Below are 23,094 nucleotides of genomic sequence, written 5' to 3'. Positions count from 1 at the left end.
TTTCACTTTGTCATTTTGGGGTATTGTGTGTAGATTGATGAGGAACATGTTTTATTTAATCAATTGTAGAATAAGGCTGTAACGTAACAAAATGTGGAAAACGTCAAGTGGTCTGAATTTTACTTTCCAAATGCACTGTATATTATGTGGTGTAACTTGTGTCCTACAGAGCAGGCTTTTGCTGCAGGATTGGATAGTCTTTATAAAAGTTCAATGATGTTTTGCACAATGATAAAGTGTGTGTGTCTGTTCAAATGTAGGCCACTGTAGAACACACTTCCAAGAATTAGACAGGTGCAGGGTTCAACAAATGTCATATGAAATTAATAGAAACACCTGCACGCAGTTATGTTACCATGAATTTTATTGCACTAAAATAAATTCATGAAAGCCTAGAATGTAGGTTGTTCTATTCCTTTAATATAAATCTATGTTCTCATTCTGGAAATGTGCCTAATTCATTATAGGAGATGTAGTAGCCTATACCACAATATTGCAAAATTAAAACATTAATTTAATTAAAAGTGATTTGCTTCGGGATTTTGGCAATGAAGCCCTGTATCTACTTCCCAATAGTCAGATGAACTCATGGATACCATGTCTCTGCATCCAGTATGAAGGAAGTTAGAGGTACTTTCGTGAGCCAATGCTAACTGGCGTTAGTGCAACCATTGAAGTCTATAGTATCTACTAGCATGCTAGCTGATACCATAGACCTCTGGGCATTGCGCTAATGCTAGTTAGCAATTGCACTAACTCTCGTTAGCAACTTCCTTCAAACTGCACGAAGATACATACATTTTTTTTATTAATGAGTTCATCTGATCCTGGTGAAGTAGATAATGGGCTTCATTGCCAAAATCCCTAAGTAATCCTTTAACAGAATCATTTACCATGAAATGTTAGACTTTATAACAATGTAACAGGAAATGAATAGGTTAAAATTGTGGCAGTGTATAAGTATATTAAAAGTAGCAGAGCAGCACACATATGCACTACACTGAATTTGCAGGCCTTCAACACAAGAACCATATGGTGTGAGAGACCACATCCCTACTTTGTAGTGGGCTATCTTTATAAAAAATGGCACAAACTAATCTCATGATGTCTATACTCGAGACAGTCAAGTTTCAACTTTATTTCTCCCAAAGGACAATTTATTTTGAAGCAGATGAGCACTAGACAATAAAAACATAAAATCCACATGGATCTGAATGAGGGTAAAATGAAGATGTCACAGCGGTCCACCCCTTAATTTCAGGCAAAGGAAGCTTCAATCCAGTTGTAGGAGTAACATGTTTCTCCAGACAAAAACTTAAAATGTAGATGGTTTCAGTGTTGCTGAAATGTGTTTTGCATGTAGCTGAACGTTTCAGGCCATGCACTTTTAGCTTGGAAAATGCTCAATATGGTCCCTGATGACAGTGAATTGTGTGAGACGATAGGCCAAATACATTTGTAATCTGAAATAACACTGTGATAACTATTTTCAGTACCAGTAGGTTATGTATATACTCTGTGTCTAGTATTATACCAAATATACTTATCTAACTCGGTTTCCCATACTCATGTGTTTATACTCAAATTCATACGTACTTTTAATTACATTGTATTGATCCATACCTTCATTTTTGTGTGTAGCCTAAGTACATCAGATGACAAGTGTAATTGTATGATAGTTCGGCGGTAGGACCCAGAGCTCACCAGGCTGTGTACCCTCCATTCACTTCCTCTTGCGGCTCGATTTCTTTCTCTTCTGTAATCATGGCTGCGCTCAAACACCAGCCATGTTTGCTAATTTGAAACCCAAAGGTTAGCGAAAACCTGTTTATTATTTACATCGCCTGTACCGTCTCGAACCATATTTGTTCAATCGGAGGATCAAAGGCACCGGTGCCTTTGAAATCCAAGGATTACAAGGTTAGGCAGTTTTAATGTCATTTTATGGCGAAAACTTTTGTTTGTGAGGATAATGCTGTCTCACAATTTCTAAGGCAACTAACGTTAACGTTACAGCAAAAACAATGAGCTTATTACCTTGCTAACAAAAGAGCATCCAAAATGTTCAGTAACGCAAACAAGAATGAGACTCCAAGACGACCTACTATGTTTCGATTCTCCATAAGTTTTATTAGCTAATGTAGCTAGCTACCCGCTGTGACTGTTATTAGCTAACTAGTTTTACACTACGGTGTAACTTCAGTTGCTGATTTATTGTAAATAACCTTGAATTTAGCGGTGTCGATTGTTGAAACAACCAGCAAATTCTAGAATGTAAACCCGATTGCATTGAATGTAACTAGCTAGCTATATCTCACCTCACGGCATCCTTGGAGGATTGTTTTTGTTGGAGAGAAGGACATGAAATCAGATGTTAACTGCGCCCGGTGTTGCTAACCAGATAGGCCTATCTCGCTGGTTGGAAATTACGTTATTTAATGAGCTTTAGCCACTTATCTACTAGCGAGTTTTGAATTAAAGTTAATTTGAAAATATGTAGATACTGTTGTACACACATGAACAAACGTTAGCTAGTCAATATATCGACAATACCAAAACGAAACGTGCTTAATGCAACTGCTCGAGCAATTTTGTTATTGAATTTCACTAACATTACAAGCCCTGTTAAGCCCTTTTTTGTTTTCGTTGTTGACCGTTTTGATAAGCAACTGGATAACGTTAGCCACTGTAGCTAGATGGTTTAGCTATATTGACCTAGCTTAGCTAACAAGCGAACATTTACATGAATCAACTTCAACTGGACACGTCAAAGTAGCTAATGTTATCATGAAATAAATGTACAACAATAGTTTTTTTAAATTAAACATAGCCATAGTGAGAAACCAATTATTATTATTTTTTTAATCAGAGGGCTACATTTTGATTTACGTCGACGAACACTTAGCTAGCTACACAGATAATCTAGGTAGCTAGTTGATCTGTGGATGAGAGAAATTCATGGTCCATCCAAGGGGGTGATATCCGCGAGCGCATGGTCACGTGTGGCAGTTAGCCTAGCCAGTGTGAGATGGTAAGCAGAATGATGTACAATCGAATTACATTTTTATGTCATTCGAAAGTAACTAATACATTACTAACTGCTGTTTGTTATTGCATTACCCACATATTTGTGATATGGCCCAAGCATGTCGGTTGCAGTGAGCTACGGTAGTATAGAACGCCAATGTTTTCAGCTAGCTACTAGTGTTAGTTAGCTCTTCGTGCTAATGTTACTGTTTATCGTGGGATGGATGTTGAAAAACGCAGTTAAACATTTGGGTTTACGAATGGTTTGACGTTTCATACAATATGTACTTGTAATCTACGACATAACCACAAGTTGATAAAAAGGTATCTTGAAAACATATTTCTCAAACCAAAATATTGTTTTCCCGTTATCAAAACGGGTCCGTTGTGCTTTAGCTACGGTGGATCAATCCGTGGCGTTCATTGTCCATTATTTTGTTGGCCAGGGCATCCCCTTCGCTGCTCTAACTGCGACATTTTTAGGGAGCTATGGGAGGGCAATGTTTGATAATTAATTCCACACCGTGTCATCCATAGTAGTCCATCTCAGGCTTGCCAACGCCTGCAGTTCTAACCAAGTAATATTAGTGTATGGATCTAGCTAGCTACTTTGTTTTTAAAATAACATACAATTTTCTATTTATTTTATACTACACACATTTTATTTATGAAAACCATCCATTGCGTGTGTATTCTGCTTGCAAGAATAGCCTGTTTATGAGACAGCTGCATGGAATCTGTGTGATTTAAAAATACATTTTTTTGATATGCAGGTAAAATATTTTTTTCTGGTTTCTTTGTTTCTCTTTATGACTTGTGGTCTGTGCTACTTGTCTTTCTCAGATGGAGTCAAACAACCATTTCAACTATGGCAGCCACTCCTCCGTGTCTGCTAACTCAGGACTGAAACTCTCCTCAGGGGATTCTCTCTATTCTAACAGGTCCTCCATGAGTTTCCCTCCACAGGGGAAGAGTGAGTACCCCTCTAACCACATTTGCTGTGGTTACTTTCTGCCTCACTATTTCTATATCAATAACTGATTTATATTTCATCTCTCTCTGCCCTAGTCTCGTGACCCTTATAATGAGCAAAATATTGTATGTAACTCTAGACCAGGTGTTCAGTGCAAAAGCAATCAATATCTTGATCATACCACAACAAATTGATGTAACCTCACCTTAAATTCACTGGACATTTTATGATTACAGGATGCATGACCTGTGGATGCTGTGTGATTTGAACACACTGAACAATTAATAATCTGATTCACCCCTGACCACCTTTGCAGATATGAATGGCGAAATGAATGTGAATGGCGTCACTACTGTAATTGGGCCTAGTGTGCCTGGCTCCCAACTTCCAACAGCGTCATACCCCCACATGAGCAACCACCACCAGAGTAGCATGGGCTACGACTACATGTGGGGAGGACAGCCACAGTACAGCCCAGCCATGGGCTCGTCTCCTGGGCATGGTATGCACCAGAAGCAGCCTCCACCTGGGGGGATGCAGCAACAGAGCCAGCACCACTTCCAGGGTCATGGACAGTACCAACTGAACGGGGGCATGCCTGGGTCCCGTCAGCCACCCGTGGCTGCCCCACCAAACGTGACTCTTACAGGGGGCCAGTACTGGAACAGGGGTAACCCGGGGCAACAGCAGAGCAGCACAGCCATGGCAATGGGGTATAACTCACAAGGTGTGTACGGGTCCTACCAGAGCCAGGTGCACCCTGGGATTGCGCCCTCACAGCATCACCAGCAGCAGCCTCCACAGTCATCCCCTCACCAACAGACACAGCAGCACCTTCACCCGCACCACCACCCACACCACCAGCAGCAACACCAGCAGCAACCTCAGCACTACAGCATGGTACCCAATGGGATTCCCTACTACCAGCCCCAGCACCCACCTCTTCCCGCTCCACAACCCCAGCCCCCATCCCAATCTCAGTCCCAGGCTCAGATGATGCCCCCTACCTCCCAAAATTTCACCCCTCCACGGGGCAGCCCACAGCACCACCACATTGGCCGGGGAGGCACTGGCAGCCCTCTCCCCCTGGGGGTGTCCTCTGTCCCAATGATGTCACCCTCGACAATGGCGGATAGTGGATCGCCCCAGAGCCAGACCAGGGAGAGGAGTCCCCATGGAGGTACTGTGGGGATGCCTGCTGTCATGCAAGGTAAGATTTAAATATTTACACAGGTGGCAAGTTTTCAGAGTAACCTAGTCCCTTTTTTTTATGGCACTACGGAAGTAAGTATCTGTTTCATTTTCATATGGTCACTAGAGCCAGTGTCTGTGGAAACGGCACCATAGATCACTGGAGTTCGAAATACCTATTTCAAAGCGATTTTTCTTTCCAAACGATGACTCAATTAATTCAATTAGGCCTAATCAGTGTCTCAGCTGTACTAAGCAGATTTAATTAAAACACTGTTTCCATGACAGAACTGAAAACCTTTGCTGATATGAAAACATATATTCCAGTGTTTTCTCAAAGCGTCTACTTTTTCCACTTCATAAGTTAACCAAGCAAGTTTTCATTAAGAGGAGAGTGGGGTAAGTTGAACCGCTCTAGGAAACCAAATACAAAAATTAATAATGCATCTAAATATCTCGGAAGCAATCACAAAGTTAAACTTATTTCCATTTTGATCCTCTTAAATAAATGCAAAAAAAAAATTAACAAACAGGCTGCACAGTAGACCTAGCCTACACAGCATTAAACAGTTTTTATTTCACCTTTATTTAACCAGGTAGGCTAGTTGAGAACAAGTTTTCGTTTACAACTGCGACCTGGCCAAGATAAAGCAAAGATGTGCGACACAAACAACAACAGAGTTACACATTGAATATACAAACATCCAGTCAATGACACAATAGAAAGTCTATATGTCTATATGCAAATTAGGTAAGATAAGGGAGGTAAGGCAATATATTTTCCATGGTGGCAATATAATTACAATTTAGCAACTAACACTGGAGTGATAGATGTGCAGTAGATTAATGTGCAAGTAGAGATACTGGGGTGCAAAGGAGCAAAAAAATAACAGTTGGGATGAGGTAGTTGGATGGGCTATTTACAGATGAGCTATGTACAGGTGCAGTGATATGTGAGCTGCTCTGACAGCTGGTGCTTAAAGTTAGTGAGGGAGATATGAGTCTCCAGCTTCAGTGATTTTTGCAAAACGTTCCAGTCATTGGCAGCAGAGAACTGGAAGGAAGGCGACCAAAGGAGGAATTGGCTTTGGGCGGTGACCAGTGAAATATACCTGCTGGAGCGCGTGCTACGGGAGGATACTCCTATGGTGACCAGTGAGCTTAGATAAGGTGGGGCTTTACCTAGCAAAGACTTAGATGACCTGGAGCCAGTGGGTTTGGCGATGAATATGAAGTGAGGGCCAGCCAACGAACATACAGGTTGCAGTGGTGGGTAGTATATGGGGCTTTGGTGACAAAACGGATGGCACTGTGATAGACTGCCTCCAATTTGCTGAGTAGAGTATTGGAGGCTATTTTGTAAATTACATCGCCAAAGTCACGGATCGGATGATAGTCAGGAGGATAGTCAGTTTTACAAAGATATGTTTTAGAGGTTGACCGATTAATCGGCATGGCCGATTAATTGGGGTCGATTTCAAGTTTTCATAACAATCAGTAATTGGCATTTTTGGATGCCTACACAGCCTACTTCGCCAAACGGGTGCTGATTTAACAAAAGTGCATTCGTGAAAAAAAGCACAGTCGTAGCACCAATGTACCTAACCATAAACATCAATTCATTTCTTAAAATCAATACACAAGTATATATTTTTTAACCTGCAAGAAATTCATGTTAGCAGGCAATATTAACTAAGGAAATTGTCACTTCTCTTGCGTGCATAGTCCGGGTATATGCAGCAGTTTGGGCCGCCTGGCTCGTTGCGAACTATGTAAAGGCCATTTCTTCCTAACAAAGACCTTAATTAATTTGCCAGAATTTTACATAATTATGACATAACATGGAAGATTGTGCAATGTAACAGCAATATTTAGACTTAGGGTTGCCACCCGTTGGATAAAATACGGAACGGTTCCGTAATTCACTGAAAGAACAAAACATTTTGTTTTCGAAATGATAGTTTCCGGATCTGACCATGTTAATGACCAGTGGCTTGTATTTCTGTTTGTTTATTATATTATTAAGTCTATGATTTGATATTTGATAGAGCAGTCTGACTGAGCGGTGGTAGGCAGCAGCAGGCTCGTAAGCATTCATTCAAACAGCACTTTCCTGCGTTTGCCTATCAACTCCCGAGACTAGGCTGGCAATACTATAGTGCCTATAAGAACATTCAATAGTCAAAGGTATATGAAATACAAATGGTAAAGAGATAAATAGTCCTATAATAACTACAACCTAAAACTGGCAATATTGAGGACTCTGTGTTAAAAGGAACCACCATCTTTCATATGTTCTCATGTTCCGAGCAAGGAACTTAAACGTTAGCTTTTTTACATGGCACATATTGCACTTCTGCTCTTTTACACTGTGTTTTTGCATTATTTAAACCAAATTGAACATGTTTTATTATTTATTTGAGACTAAATTGATTTTATTGATGTATTATATTAAGTTAAAATGGTCATTCAGTATTGTTGTAATTGTCATTACAAATATATAAATAAAAATCGTCCGACTAATCAGTATCGGCTTTTTTTGGGCCAACAAAAATCTGTATCGGTGTTGAAAAATCATAATTGGTCGACCTCTAGTATGTTTGGCAGCATGAGTAAAGGATGCTTTGTTGCAAAATAGGAAGCCGATTCTAGATTTAATTTTGCATTGGAGATGCTTACTGTGAGTCTGGAAGTTTTCCAGATATTCTAAGTCAGAACCGTCCAGAGTAATGATGCTGGACGGGCGGGTAGGTGCTTGTAGCTATCTGTTGAAGAGCATGCATTTAGTTTTACTTGAATTTAAGAGCAGTTGGAGGCCACGGAAGGAGAATTGTATGGCGTTGAAGCTTGTCTGGAGTTTGGTTAAGTGTCCAAAGAAGGGCCAGAAGTATACAGAATGGTATCGTCTGCGTGGAGGTGGATCAGAGAATCGCCAGCAGCAAGAGTGACATCATTGATGTATACAGACAAAAGAGTCGGCCCCAGAATTGAACCCTGTGGCACCCCCATAGAGACTGCCAGAGGTCCGGACAACAGGCCCTCCGATTTGACACACTGAACTCTATCTGAGAAGTAGTTGGTGAACCAGGCGAGGCAGTCATTTGAGAAACCAAGGCTGTTTAGTCTGCCGATAAGAATGTGGTGATTGACAGAGTCAAGCCTTGGACCTAGCCTACTAGGCATAGTTGGTTTACATATACAGTGCATTCGTAAAGTATTCAGACCCCTTGACTTTTTCAATTTTTTAAAAATGTTTTTATTTGTAATAATGACAATTACATCAATACTGAATGAACACTTTAATTTTAACTTCATATAATACATCAATAAATTTTTTTAAGCCTCAAATAAATAATGAAACATGTTCAATTTGGTTTAAATAATGCAAAAACACAGCGTAAAATTGCAATATGTGCCATGTAAAAAGCTAACGTTTAAGTTCCTTGCTCAGAACATGAGAACATATGAAAGCTGGTGGTTCCTTTTAACATGAGTCTTCAATATTCCCAGGTAAGAAGTTTTAGGTTGTAGTTATTATAGGACTATTTCTCTCTATACCATTTGTATTTCATATACCTTTGACTATTGGATGTTCTTATAGGCACTTTAGTATTGCCAGTGTAACAGTATAGCTTCCGTCCCTCTCCTCGCTCCTACCTGGGCTTGAACCAGGAACACATCGACAACAGCCACCCTCGACGCATCGTTACCCATGCAGAGCAAGGGGAACAACCACACCAAGTCTCAGAGCGAGTGATGTTTGAAACGCTATTAGCACGCGTCCCGCTAACTAGCTAGCCATTTCACATCGGTTACACCAGCCTAATCTCGGGAGTTGATAGGCTTAAAGTCATAAACAGCGCAATTCTTGAAGAATTGCGAAGAGCTGCTGGCAAATGCAGGAAAGTGCTGTTTGAATGAATGCTTACGAGCCTGCTGGTGCCTACCATCGCTCAGTCAAGACTGCTCTATCAAATATCAAATCATAGACTTAATTCTAACATAATAACACACAGAAATAAGAGCCTTATGTCATTAAAAGAAATCCAGGTTAGCAGGCAATATTAAACTAGGGAAATTGTGTCACTTCTCTTGCGTTCATTGCACGTAGAGTCAGGGTATATGCAACAGTTTGGGCCGCCTGGCTCGTTGCGAACTAATTTGCCCGAATTGTACATAATTATGACATAACATTGAAGGTTGTACAATGTAACAGGAATATTTAGACTTATGGATGCCACCCGTTAGATAAAATACGGAACGGTTCCGTATTTCACTGAAAGAATAAACGTTTTGTTTTCGAGATGATAGTTTCCGTATTTGACCATATTAACTAAATATGCAGGTTTAAAAAAATATACTTCTGTGTATTGATTTTAAGAAAGGCATTGATGTTTATGGTTAGGTACATTCGTGCATCGATTGTGCTTTTTTCGCAAATGACCTTTTGTTAAATCATCCCCTGTTTGGTGAAGTTGGTTGTCTTGTTAGGATAGAAATAGTCTTCACACAGTTCGCAACGAGCCAGGTGGCCCAAACTGCTGCATATACCCTGACCCTGTTGCACAGAACGCAAGGGAAGTGACAATTTCCCTAGTTAAAATAAATTCATGTTAGCAGGCAATAATAACTAAACATGCAGGTTTAAAAACATATACTTGTGTATTGATTTTAAGAAAGGAGTTGATGTTTAGGGTTAGGTACACATTGGTGCAACAACAGTGCTTTTTTCGCGAATTCGCTTGTTAAATCACCCGTTTGGCGAAGTCGGATATGATTCAATGATAAATTAAAGGCACTGCATCGATTATATGCAACGCAGGACATGCTAGGTAAACTAGTAATATCATCAACCATGTGTAGTTAACTAGTGATTATGTTAAGATGGATTGTTTTTTATAAGATATGTTTAATGCTAGCTAGCACCTTACCTTGGCTCCTTGCTGCACTCGCATAACAGGTAGTCAGCCTGCCATGCAGTCTCCTCGTGGAGTGCAATGTAATCGGCCATGATCGGTGTCCAAAAATGCAGATTACCGATTGTTATGAGAACTTGAAATCGGCCCTAATTAATCGGCCATTCCGATTAATCTGTCAACCTCTATTCTTAACATATGACCCCCATAGTGATTTGTTCTTGCAATTTTTGTGACATTTTAGATTTAAATATGGACTTTTTTTTCACAGCAGTTTGGATTTTAGTGAAATACTTTTTCAAAGTAACTTTAGTTACTTATTCTGAAATGGATAAAATACCCCCATCAATCTACACACACTACCCCTTAATGACAAAGCGAAAACAAGTAATTGTTGTTTACAGAAATACCTTATTTACATTAGTATTTAGACCGTTTGCTCAAAATTGAACTCGGGTGCATCCTGTTTCCATTGATCATCCTTGATATGTTTCTACAACTTGATTGGAGTCCACCTGTGGTAAATTCAATTGATTGGGCATGATTTGGAAAGGCACACAAAATCAAATCAAATTTTATTGGTCACATACACATGGTTAGTAGATGTTGTTGCGAGTGTAGCGAAATGCTTGTGCTTCTAGTTCCGACAGTGCAGCAATATCTAACAAGTAATCTAACAATTACACAACAACTACCTAATACACACATCTAGGTAAAGGACTGGAATAAGAAAGTATAAATGTATGGATGAGCAATGACAGAGCGGCATAGGCAAGACTCAATAGATGGTATAAAATACAGTATAAACATTATTAAAGTGACTAGTGATCCATTAAAGTGGCCAAGGAACTCAAGTTTGTGGGCAGCAGCCTCTGTGTTAGTGATGGATGTTTAACAGCCTGATGGCCTTGACATATAAGCTTTTTTTCTTTCTCTCGGTCACAGCTTTGATGCACCTGTACTGACCTCGCCTTCTGGATGGTAGTGGGGGGAACAGGTAGTGGCTCGGGTGGTTGTTGTCCTTGATGATCTTTTTGGCCTTCCTGTGACATCGGTGGCTTAGGTGTACTGGAATGCAGGTAGTTTGACCCCGGTGATGCGTTGTGCAGACCGCACCACCCTCAAAATCAAATCAAATTTATTTGTCACATACACATGGTTAGCAGATGTTAATGCGAGTGTAGCGAAATGCTTGTGCTTCTAGTTCCGACAATGTAGTAATAAACAACGAGTAATCTAACCTAACAATTCCACAACTACAATCGTATACACGATTGTGAAGGGTAAAGGGATAATTAATATGTACATAAAGATATCTGAATGAGTGATGGTACAGAACGGCATAGGCAAGATGCAGTAGATGGTATCTAGTACAGTGTATACATATGAGATGAGTAATGTAGGGTATGTAAACATGATATTAAGTAGCATTGTTTAAAGTGGCTAGTGATATATTTTCCATCAATTCCCATTATTAAAGTGGCTGGAGTTGAGTCAGTGTGTTGGCAGCAGCCACTCAATGTTAGTGGTGGCTGTTTAACAGTCTGATGGCCTTGAGATAGAAGCTGTTTTTCAGTCTCTCGGTCCCTGCTTTGAAGCACCTGTACTGCCCTCAACTTCTGGATGATAGCGGGGTGAACAGGCAGTGGTTCGGGTGATTGTTGTCCTTGATGATCTTTATGGCCTTCCTGTGACATCGGGTGGTGTAGGTGTCCTGGAGGGCAGGTAGTTTGCCCCCGGTGATGCGTTGTGCAGACCTCACTACCCTCTGGAGAGCCTTACGGTTGTAGAAGTTGAGTGCTTTTGGTGACAAGCCAAATTTCTTCAGCCTCCTGAGGTTGATGAGGCGCTGCTGCGCCTTCTTCACGACGCTGTCTGTGTGGGTGGACCAATTCAGTTTGTCCGTGATGTGTACGCCGAAGAACTTAACTTACTGCCCTCTCCACTACTGTCCCATCGATGTGGATAGGGGGGTGCTCCCTCTGCTGTTTCCTGAAGTCCACAATCATCTCCTTTGTTTTGTTGATGTTGAGTGAGAGGTTGTTTTTGTGACACCACTCTCCGAGGGCCCTCACCTCCTCCCTATATGGCTGTCTGGTCATTGTTTGTAATCAAGCCCACTACTGTTGTGACGTCTGCAAACTTGATGATTGAGTTGGAGGTGTGCATGGCCACGCAGTCATGGGTCGACAGGGAGTACAGGAGGGGGCTGAGCACGCACCCTTGTGGGGCCCCAGTGTTGAGGATCAGCGAAGTGGAGATGTGAAGTTCCCTAAGGGCTGTCGTGGTATCGGCTTGAGGGAGGATATACACGGCTATGACAATAACCAACAAGAATTCTCTTGGGAGATAATGCGGTCGGCATTTCATTGTGAGGAATTCTAGGTCAGGTGAACCAAGGGACTTGAGTTCCTGTATGCTATTAGAATTGCACCCTGAGTTGTTAATCATTAAAACATACACCCCCGCCCTTCTTCTTCCCAGAGACATGTTTATTTCTGTTGGCGTGACACGGTGACTGTATCAACTCCAAAAGCATATCCCGGGAGAGCCATGTTTCTGTGAATCAGTATGTTACAATCGCTGATGTTGCTCTGGAAAGCAACCCCTGTCCTAATTACCTTGTAATCTAGAGACTGGACATTAGCGAGTAATATACTCGGAAGCGGTGGGGGGTGTGTGGGCCGCCGAAGTCTGACCAGAAGACCGCTCAGTCTTCCTCTTCTGCGGCGACATTGTTTTGGGTCAGCCTCTGGAATCCGTTCAAATGCCCTGGGTGGTTCAGACAAAAGATCCGCTTCGGGAAAGTCGTATTCCTGGTCGTAGTGCTGGTAAGTTGACGTCGCTCTGATATCCAATAGTTCTTCCTGACTGTATCTATGAACACTTTGGAAACAGTTTATTTTTTCCTTAGAGATAAACTAATCCTTAATGCAACTGTTGTGTCAGATTTCAAAAAAGCTTAATGCTGAAAGCACACCATGCGATAATCTGAGAACAGCGCTCAACCACCAAAACAAGCCATACAGATACCCGCCATGTTGTGGAGTCAACAAAAGTCAGAAATAGCGTTATAAATATTCACTTTGATGATCTTCATCGGAATGCACTCCCAGGATACCCAGTTCCACAATAAATGTTAGTTTTGTTCAATAAAGTCCATAATTTATGTCCAAATACCTCCATTTGTTCGCGCGTTTAGTTCACTAATCCAAATGCACAAACCGCGGGCACTTAAGTCCAGACGAAAAGTCAAAGTTCCATTACAGTTCGTAGAAACATGTCAAACGATGTATATAATCAATCTTTAGGATCTTTTTATCATAATTCTTAAATAATATTCCAACTGGACAATTCCTTTGTCATTGGAAAGGGAACGGAGCTCGTGCTCACGGCCGCGTGCGAGACTAAACTAAACTAAAGGCTTTCAACCTGACCAATTGTTGAAACAGCTCTTATTCTCCCCCCTTTCACAATAGAAGCCTGAAGCAACTTTCTAAAGACTGTTGACATCTAGTGGAAGCCTTAGGAAGTGCAATGAATATTGGATAGGCAATCTCTTGAAAAACTACAAACCTCAGATTTCCCACTTCCTGGTTGGATTTTTCTCATGTTTTCGCCTGCCATATGAGTTATGTTATACTCAGGACATTATTTTAACAGTTTTGGAAACTTTAGAGTGTTTTCTATCCAAATCTACTAATTATATGCATATTCTAGCTTCTGCTCCCGAATAACAGGCAGTTTACTTTGGGCATTCTTTTAAATGGACGTAGTTTGGATCCACCAAGATTCTTCCTAGAGCTGTCTCCCCGGCCAAACTGAGCAATCGGGGGATAACGGCCTTGGTCAGGGAGGTCCACAGTTCCTCTGTGGAGACGGGAAACCTTGGAGAAGGACAACCATCTCTGCATCACTCCAATCAGGCCTTTATGGTAGTGGCCAAATGGAAGCCACTCCTCTGTAAAAAGCACATGCAAGCCCACTTGCAATTTGCAAAATTAGAAACCAGATTCTCTGGTCGAATGAAACCAAGATATTGAACTCTTTGGCCTGAATGCCACGTGTCACGTCTGGAGGAAACCTGGCACCATCCCTACGGTGAAGCATGGTGGTGGCAGCATCATGCCGTAGGGATGTTTTTCAGTGGCATGGACTGGGAGACTAGTCAGGATCGAGGGAAAGATGAATGTAGAAAAGTACAGAGATCTTTGATAAAAACCTGCTCCAGAGCGCTCAGGACCTCAGTATGGCAACTGCTCGGCATCTGACCGTAAGGCGCTACAGAGGGTAGTGCAAATGGCCCAGTACATCACTGGGGCCAAGCTTCCTACCATCCAGGACCTATATATTAGGCGGTGTCAGAGGATAATAAAATCAAATTTTTAGAGACTCCAGTCACCCAAGTTATAGACTGTTTTCTCTGCTACCGCACGGCAAGTGGAACCAGAGCGCCAAGTCTAGGACCAAAAGGCTCCTCAACAGCTTCTACCCCCAAGCCATTTGACTGCTGAACAATTCATAAAAATCGCCACCGGACAATTTACATTGACCCCCCCCGTACACTGCTGCTACTCGCTGTTTGTTACCTATGCATAGTCACTTCGCCCCAACCTACATGTACAGATTACCTCAACTAGCCTGTATCCCTGCACACTGACTCGGTACCGGTGCCCCCTGTACATAGGGGTGGCAGGTAGCCTAGTGGTTAGAGCGTTGGGCCAGTAACCGTATGGTTAGGTAAGGTTAGGTGAAAATCTGTCGTTCTGCTCCTGAACAAGGCAGGTTAACCCACTGTTCCTAGGCCGTCATTGTAAATAAGAAATAGTTCTTTAACTGACTTGCATAGTTAAATAAAATAAAAAGTATAGCCTCGTTATTCTTATTGTGTTACTTTTTATTATTACTTTAATTTAGCCTACTTGGTACGTATTTTCTTCTTCTTGAACTACATTTTTGGTTAAGGGCTTGGAGTAAGCATTTCAAGATAAAGTCTACACTTGTTGTATTCGGCGCGTGTGGCAAATAAAGTTTGATTTGATTTGGGGCGAAGGTTCACCTTCCAACAGGACAATGACCCGACGCATACAGCGAAGACAGCGAAGGAGTGGCTTCGGGACAAGTCTCTGAATGTCCTTGAGTGGCCTAGCCAGAGCCCTATCTCTGGAGAGAGCTGAAAATAGCTGTGTAGCGACGCTCCCAATCCAACTTGACAGAACTTGAGAGGATCTGCAGAGAAGAATGGGAGAAACTCCCCAAATACAGGTGTGCCATGCATGTAGCGTCATACCAATGACGACTCGAGGCTGCAATTGCTGTCCAAGGTTCTTCAACAAAGTACTGAGTAAAGGGTCTGCAAGGAAAATGACATAACAATACCGATGTTATATACAGGGGGTACTGATACCGAGGCAATGTGCAGTGGTGCAGGTTAGTCGGTAATTTGTTAAGTGACTATATATACATAATAAACAGCGAGTAGCAGCAGTGTAAAAACAAGGGGGGAGGGTTCAATTGAAATAGTCCTTGTTGCCATTTTGATTAATTGTTCAGCAGTCTTATGGCTTGGGGGTAGAAGCTGTTAAGGAGCCTTTTGGTCCTAGACTTGGCGCTGCGGTACCGCAGTAGAACTTCGAAAAAAATGTGGGCCTTCCTGTGACACCGGATGGATGTCAGGAAGCTTGGCCCCATGTACTGGGCCGTACGCATTACTCTCTGTAGAGCCTTACGGTCAGATGCCGAGCAGGTGCCATACCAGGAGGTGACACAAACAGTTAGGATGCTCTCTATGGTGCAGCTGTCAAAATGTTTGAGGATCTGGGGACCCATGACAAATCTTTTCAGTCTCCTGAGGGGGAAAAGGTGTTGTCGTGCCTTCTTCACAACTGTCTTGGTGTTTTTGCACCATGACAGTTCATTGGTGATTTGGACACCAAGGAACTTTAAGCTCTCAACCTGCTCCACTTTAGCCCCGTAGATGTTAATCAATCAATCAATCAAATGTATTTATGAAGCTCTTTTGACATCAGCGCATGTCACAAAGCGCTATACAGAAACCCAGCCCAAAACTCCAAACAGAAAGCAATGTAGATGTAGAAGCATGGTTGATAGGAAAAACTCCCTAGAAAGGCAGGAACCTAGGAAGAAACATAGATGGGAAGCACGGGGCCTGTTCAGCCCACCTTTTCCTGTAGTCCACGATCAGCTCTTTTGTCTTGCTCACATTGAGGGAGAGGTTGTTGTGTTAGCTAGGGTTGCAGATTGTCGGAAACTTTATGGTACTTTTCCTGAAATGTTCGATGGGAACTTAAGCCGGTGAATGTTGAGAATTTTGCTTAAATTCATCAAGAAAAGTTATAGGAAAATGTAACGGGCACTATATAATTTCACTGCAGCTAATGTAGAAGGAAAAGCTGTGTACATTTGCAAATATTGCGTCAAATCATGTGAAGAATGTAACAAAGATGCAGAATCATCAGGCCAAGTGCATTTAGTTGCCTCAGCTCTCACAACAAGCAACCTCTGACAAAAGTCGCTCTACTTCTATTTGAGGTGAAAATTATGAATCAGACACCTTATCGATAGCAACAGCTCATGGTCCTCCTGGAATCAGTTTTTTTTGGCTCAATGGAGGAACATAGTCAGAGAAATGCTGATGAATGTCTTGCTCGAGCTGTGTATGCAACTGGTTCACCTCTGATGCTCACAGGCAATGTGCATTGGAAGAGATTTTTGAAAGTTCTTCGTCCAGCATACAGCCCATATTCTACAAGTGCACAGACACAAGGGACAACAGACACACCGGTCTCTACATTGCAGATGAGCTGAAGGCAGTCATCAATGACCTTGAACCACAGAAGGTATTTGCACTGGTGACAGACAATGCTGCGAACATGAAGGCTGCTTGGTCTAAAGTGGAGGAGTCCTACCCTCACATCACACCCATTGGCTGTGCTGCTCATGCATTGAATCTGCTCTTCAAGGACATCATGGCACTGAAAACAATGGATACACTCTACAAGAGAGCCAAGGAAATGGTTAGATATGTGAAGGGCCATCAAGTTATAGCAGAAATCTACCTCACCAAGCAAAGTGAGAAGAAGAGTCTGAACATCAGACAGGATGGCATTGTCTCCCTCAATCCGTGCAATGGTTGCTGCTATAGGTTTCAGGAGATTCAGGCTGCTTACCACTCTCTCCCAAAATACATTATCCATGAGGATCCGCTTGATGAAGCTGCCCAGCAACACCCATTGGGGTGTTATTGTCGTCGTGTTTGACAGTCTCCTGGAGGGGAAGGAGTCTCTCCAAGAAATTGCCATATCACAGTCTGCCGATATGGACAGCCCCATCAAGCGCATCCTCCTGGATGATGTATTTTGGGAGAGAGTGGTAAGCAGCTTGAATCTCCTGAAACCTATAGCAGCAACCATTGCACGGATTGAGGGAGACAATGCCATCCTGTCTGATGTTCAGACTCTGCTTGCAGATGTAAGAGAATAAATCTGTACTGTTTTGCCCACTTCACTGTTACAAGTAGAGGATGCTGGAGTTCTGAAATACATCAAAAAGCGTGAAGACTTCTGCCTGAAGCCTGAAGCCCATACACGCCGCAGCTTACATGTTGGACCCCAAGTATGCTGGCAAGAGCATCCTTTCTGGTGCAGAGATCAACAAGTGTCATCAATACCGTGTCTTGCCACCTTGGCCTGGATGAGGGCAAGGTTCTTGGTAGTCTGGCGAAGTACACTTCCAGGCAAGGGCTTTGGGATGGAGATGCAATATGGCAGTTGTGCCAACATATCTCATCAACCACCCGGTGGAGGCCTCCCGGGTGGCGCAGTGGTTAAGGGTGCTGTACTGCAGCGCCAGCTGTGCCATCAGAGATCCTTGGTTCGCGCCCAGGCTCTGTCGTAACCGGCCGCTACCGGGAGGTCCGTTGTCCGTTGTCCGTTGGGCGACGCACAATTGGCCTAGCGTCGTCCGGGTTAGGGAGGGCTTGGTCGGTAGGGATGTCCTTGTCTCATCGCACACCAGCACCTCCTGTGGCGGGCCGGGCGCAGTGCGCGCTAACCAAGGTTTGCGCGGTGTTTCCTCCGACACATTGGTGCGGCTGGCTTCCGGGTTGGATGCGCGCTGCGTTAAGAAGCAGTGCGGCTAGGTTGGGTTGTGTATCGGAGGACGCATGACTTTCAACCTTCGTCTCTCCCGAGCCCGTACGGGAGTTGTAGCGATGAGACAAGATAATAGCTACTACAACAATTGGACACTACGAAATTGGGGAGAAAAAGGGGTAAAAATTCAACAAAAAAAACCACCCGGTGGAAGGGACTTTGTGGATCTGAGGCTCTTTCCCCTGTTGCCTCTATCATCCTCCAAATCCCACCAACATCAGACGCCTCAGAGCGCAAATGGTCCTTGTTTGGGAACACGCAACAGGCTGATCAATACAAGGGTTGAAGAATTGGTGGCCATCTGAGCAAATTTGAGCCTGACAACAAGCCATCCTCAACAAGGTTGGAAAGTGACAGTGAAGATGAGGCCTAGAGTCTGATGTCTCATGTTTAACCTTTATTTAACTAGGCAAGTTCATTCTTATTTACAATGACAACAAGGAACTGCCTTGTTCAGGGGCAGAACAACATATTTTTACCTTGTCAGCTCAGGGATTTGATCTAGCAACCTTTCAGTTACTGGCCCAATGCTCTAACCACTAGGCTACCTGCCGCCGACATAGAGGAGGTCTAGGGAGAAGACATGGAACCCTGAGAGGAACACAACCAAAGCTTTAGTTTCCAGACTATCATTTTACAGATGTATGTTAAATGTTTTTGGGAGATGTGATGGATCATTGGAGATCATTCAATATTCCCTTGTGTTGTTCAGTGAAATCATCCCATGTGAAGAGTCAATTCATTTAATTAAAGTTCAATTCGTAACTAAACAGTTTTTTTTTCTGTACGGAAGGATATAATCATTTGCAATTATGTCTACTTATGATAAGGTAAAGGGTTTATGTTTCTGTCTCTGTATAATATGGTAAATATATCCAATGCAAAAAAAAACATCTACAGTTGAAGTCAGAAGTTTACATAAACTTTGGTTGGAGTCATTAAAACTCGTTTTACAACTGCCACAAATTTCTTGTTAAGCTATAGTTTTGGCAAGTTGGTTAGGACATCTACTTTGTGTATACCATAAGTAATTTTTCCAACAATTGTTTATAAACCGATTATTTCACTTAAAATTCACTGTATCACAATTCCAGTGGGTCAGAAGTTTACATACACTAAGTTGACTGTGCCTTTAAACAGCTTGGAAAATTCCAGAAAATCATGTCATGGCTGTAGAATCTTCTGATAGGCTAATTGACATAATTTGAGTCAATTTGAGGTGTACTTGTGGATGTATTTCAAGGCCTACCTTTGCTTGACATCATGGCCGCTCAGCATGGAAGAAGCCACTGCTCCAAAACCGCCATAAAAAAGCCAGACTACGGTTTGCAACTGCACATGGGGACAAAGATCATACTTTTTGGAGAAATGTCCTCTGGTCCGATGAAACAAAAATATAACTCTTTGGCCATAATGATCATCGTTATGTTTGAGTATTTGGCTATGGTGTATGTAAACTTCCGACTTCCACCCATTATGCCATCGTTAACTTGAGTGGGTGACACCTGTTCTATTCATTTTATTTCTATGGCAGCACATGCAGTAATGAGCGGAGGAGAAGAGAGTGTGTCAAATGTACTGTCATCCAAAATTGTATATCTCACCTACACATCCTATCCTATCTCACCTACACATCCTTATTCTCCACCGCCATACCTCAAATCTAATGTGCACCACAATGCATAATAAAAAAACTCCTCGCCCCTTGCAATGATACAGCCACTATTTATAATGCCGCCTTTGCTGTCTTACTGAGGTGGCACGCTGGCATGCAGCAGATTGTCCCCAAGGTGTTTTTTAAAAGCGCCATCTGCTCTCCAGATTCCCTCTTAGAGTTACCTTGTGGCTGCTGTGTTGTCTTTCTGTCGTTTCTAATGGTCTCACTGTTGTTTGTGTTCCTGTTCCTTAGGGCGGATGAGTGAAGTGTTTAAGGATGTGGATAAAGGCTATAATGGGATGGAGAGGGCGTCTGTCACCCAGCTGGTGCCTACGATTGACTACTGCCAGCGCTCTGAGCAGCCGATGGCCCAGCACCATGAAATGGCAACTTCAGCGAGGGAGTCTGCGCCACCTGCGCCTCCACACTCGATGTCGTCCCATCCTCCGGCTGTGTCTGCGCCTTCCACCCATTCTAGGCTCTCTGCACCTACTGCTATGTCTACTCCTCCAATGGGTACATTAGGACCTCCTGTCGTTTCATCCTTCTCTGTTAGTCCTGCGCCTCCCCGAAACTCAGCGGCTCCCATGTCCTCTTCTCCTTCTCTCCTTGTGCTTGGACCTCCTCCCGGGCTGTCTTCGCCTCCTCTGATGAGCACAAGACCTTCTCCAGTGTCTTTGTCCACACCTCCATCAGTGGCATCTCCACCCTCGTCAGTGTCTGTAACTCTTCCCAAGCCACCTGCACCACCTCTTCTCCTGGACAAATCCTCTATACCTCCAGCTGTGTCTGCTCCCCATCCAGTCAGTGCTCCTCCCCCAGTGTCTGTGGCACATCAGACTGCTCCCATGACATCTGCCCCTCCTGCGATGGTCTCTACTCCTACTATGGTGGGTGCTCCCTCGCGCTCCATGTCTGCACCCATCTCTGCACTTCAGCAGATGGTTCAAGGATCCAGACCCATAGCTTTATCTGGAGCTCCTCGAGAAAAGTTTTGGACTCCATCAATATCTGCAGTTGCACCTCCCCCAAGGGTTTCTGTGTCCCCCCCAGCGGTGTCTACTACCTTGTTGGCAGTAAGGCAAAATTCCTCAGCAGTGCCCGGTCCTCCTTGGGCAGTCAGTGCACCTTCTATATCAGTGTCCTCACCTCCTCGATCTGTGTCTACTCCTCCCCCAGCAGTTTCTGTTCCCTCCACAGAGTCTGCGTCTGCAGTGTCCTCGTCTCCAAAGGAGGTATCTATGCCTCCTTTAACAGGTCAAGGCCCTAAAGCTCAAGCCCCCGGAGTTTCTTCAATGTCTGAGCCTCCTGCCTTGGTGTTTGTGCCTCGTGCAGTGATGACTGCTCTTCATATGGTCCCCTCAACCCCTCCTGCTGTCTCTGCGCCTTCCCTATCCATTCCTGCTCCTCCACAAGCCCCTAAATGCATGTTTTCCGCTGAGCCAAAGGAGCGAGACATGGGGAATAAGAAGGCCATGGGTAACAAGAAGGAACCCTCTGTAGAACCACCTGGAAAACTAGAGGCGAGTTCTCCACAGCCTAAAGTCGACCCAGTTAGAACACCATCAAAGATGGATGCCACCAAGTCTCTTACTCGTCAATCTGAAAAACACTCACACAAACCCCTCACAGATATTCCTGGGACTCCTCCGCCTCCCAAGGACCAAGAGAACTCCTTTGGCGACAAAATGTGTGGGGCGAGAATGGACACCGCCCCCCTGAGACACTCTCCCCTGGAGAGAAGAGGTCTGGATGACACCTGTGAGACGGACGAGTCAACGTTTGAGGAGTCTGCGGACGAGTCGTCACAGGTGTCCACGTGCCTCGACAGCACCAGGATGGAGAAAACCAGCTTTACTGAAGAGGATGACGCCTGTAACGACTCGTCACTCAATGACACATCTCAGTTTGGTGACACTTCTAGACTTGGCGCTAACTCTCGAATGGATGACACGTCTCGATTGGATGACAGCTTCCGTGTAGATGGTGAAACCTCTCGGTTTGATGATACCTCTCGCATGGATAAAGACTGCTCTCGATTGGATGCCACCTCTCAATTGGATGACAGCTCTCGCATAGATGGCGGCAAATCTCGATTTGACGATACCTCTTGTTTGGATGACAGCTCTCACATGGATCACCCCTCTCGTGAGGATGAAATATCACATGTTGCTGACACTACAATAGATAGCAGCTTCTCCTCTGTGGCGGATTCCAGGGACTTGACGCTGGATGATACCCAAACAGAGGACTCTTCCCAGGCAGAGGAGACCATTGACAGCTGCCTGAGCACCGGGGTGTCCATGCTGGATTCCTCTCTGAACAACACCTCTCAGATGGAGGACTCCTGTGTTGAATCCTCCCAGAATGACGTCTCCCGGTCAAGCTCAAATGGCCCTGCCAAACCACCCCCAGCCTACAAAGGTAAGATCCTTGCCATAGTTGATATGACAACCTGTGTTTGTATTTAATTAGCTTAAAGGGTTATTTCAACCAAATTACAAAATGACACATTGGTTTCCTTACTCTGTGTAAGCTGTCTATGGACAAGGTATGAAAGCAATCCAAACGTTTTGGCATTTGTGGCACAAATCTGAATCAAGTTATGGGACCGATTTTTATTTATTTATTTAATTTAATTTTTTACATTTATTTTAAATGATTTTTTTTAAAAATAATTTCCCAAATGATCTGAAATGTATTGTGAATCCCAACATAGTCTCTTCTTGATGTTTTGAACATGTGTGAAAAATGCGGTCGCATCTAAATCGCTGTGAAATTATTTTGTCAATAACAAAGCATATGGTTTTTACAGGTGTTTGAAGTTGGTGGACCAAAACCGAAAGTAAAAGGCTCAACTTGTGTTGGAGCCTTTTACTTTGTTATTGACAAAATAATTTCACAGTGATTTAGATGGTACATTGATTCCCTAAACCAAGTGCTTGTTTTCTCACTTAAACTGAAATTGAGTGTAGAAGTCTTGCAACCAGGAAATGACAGAGCGATTTCCACTAGATACAGCCACAAAGTCAGAACAGCTTTCCCATTTTGACAACAGATGCCTCTCCAGCAGGAGAAATCAGGATGCAAAATCACAGCCAATCACAACGCTGGTGGTTATTAACACTGTGAAACACTATCATTACACTATTACTG

The 23,094-nt window shown here is 43.2% G+C and overlaps 1 protein-coding gene across 1 annotated transcript in view; it reads left to right on the top strand.

The window, feature by feature from the left end:
- The first annotated feature begins 2,898 nt into the window (after window positions 1-2,898).
- baz2a (bromodomain adjacent to zinc finger domain, 2A) overlaps window positions 2,899-23,094 on the top strand; it is a 42,738-nt gene continuing 22,542 nt past the window's right edge. Inside the window, exons 1-4 of the mRNA XM_036987945.1 lie at window positions 2,899-3,031; window positions 3,871-4,000; window positions 4,317-5,210; window positions 20,191-22,362. Of these exons, the coding sequence (XP_036843840.1) occupies window positions 3,871-4,000; window positions 4,317-5,210; window positions 20,191-22,362 (3,196 nt within the window). The 5' untranslated portion in view covers window positions 2,899-3,031. The remainder of the gene's footprint in view (window positions 3,032-3,870; window positions 4,001-4,316; window positions 5,211-20,190; window positions 22,363-23,094) is intronic.

Source organism: Oncorhynchus mykiss, chromosome 9 (assembly GCF_013265735.2).
Source record: "Oncorhynchus mykiss isolate Arlee chromosome 9, USDA_OmykA_1.1, whole genome shotgun sequence".
In the NCBI taxonomy this organism is placed as follows: Eukaryota; Metazoa; Chordata; class Actinopteri; order Salmoniformes; family Salmonidae; genus Oncorhynchus; species Oncorhynchus mykiss.
This window is presented reverse-complemented; position numbering and strand designations above follow the sequence as displayed.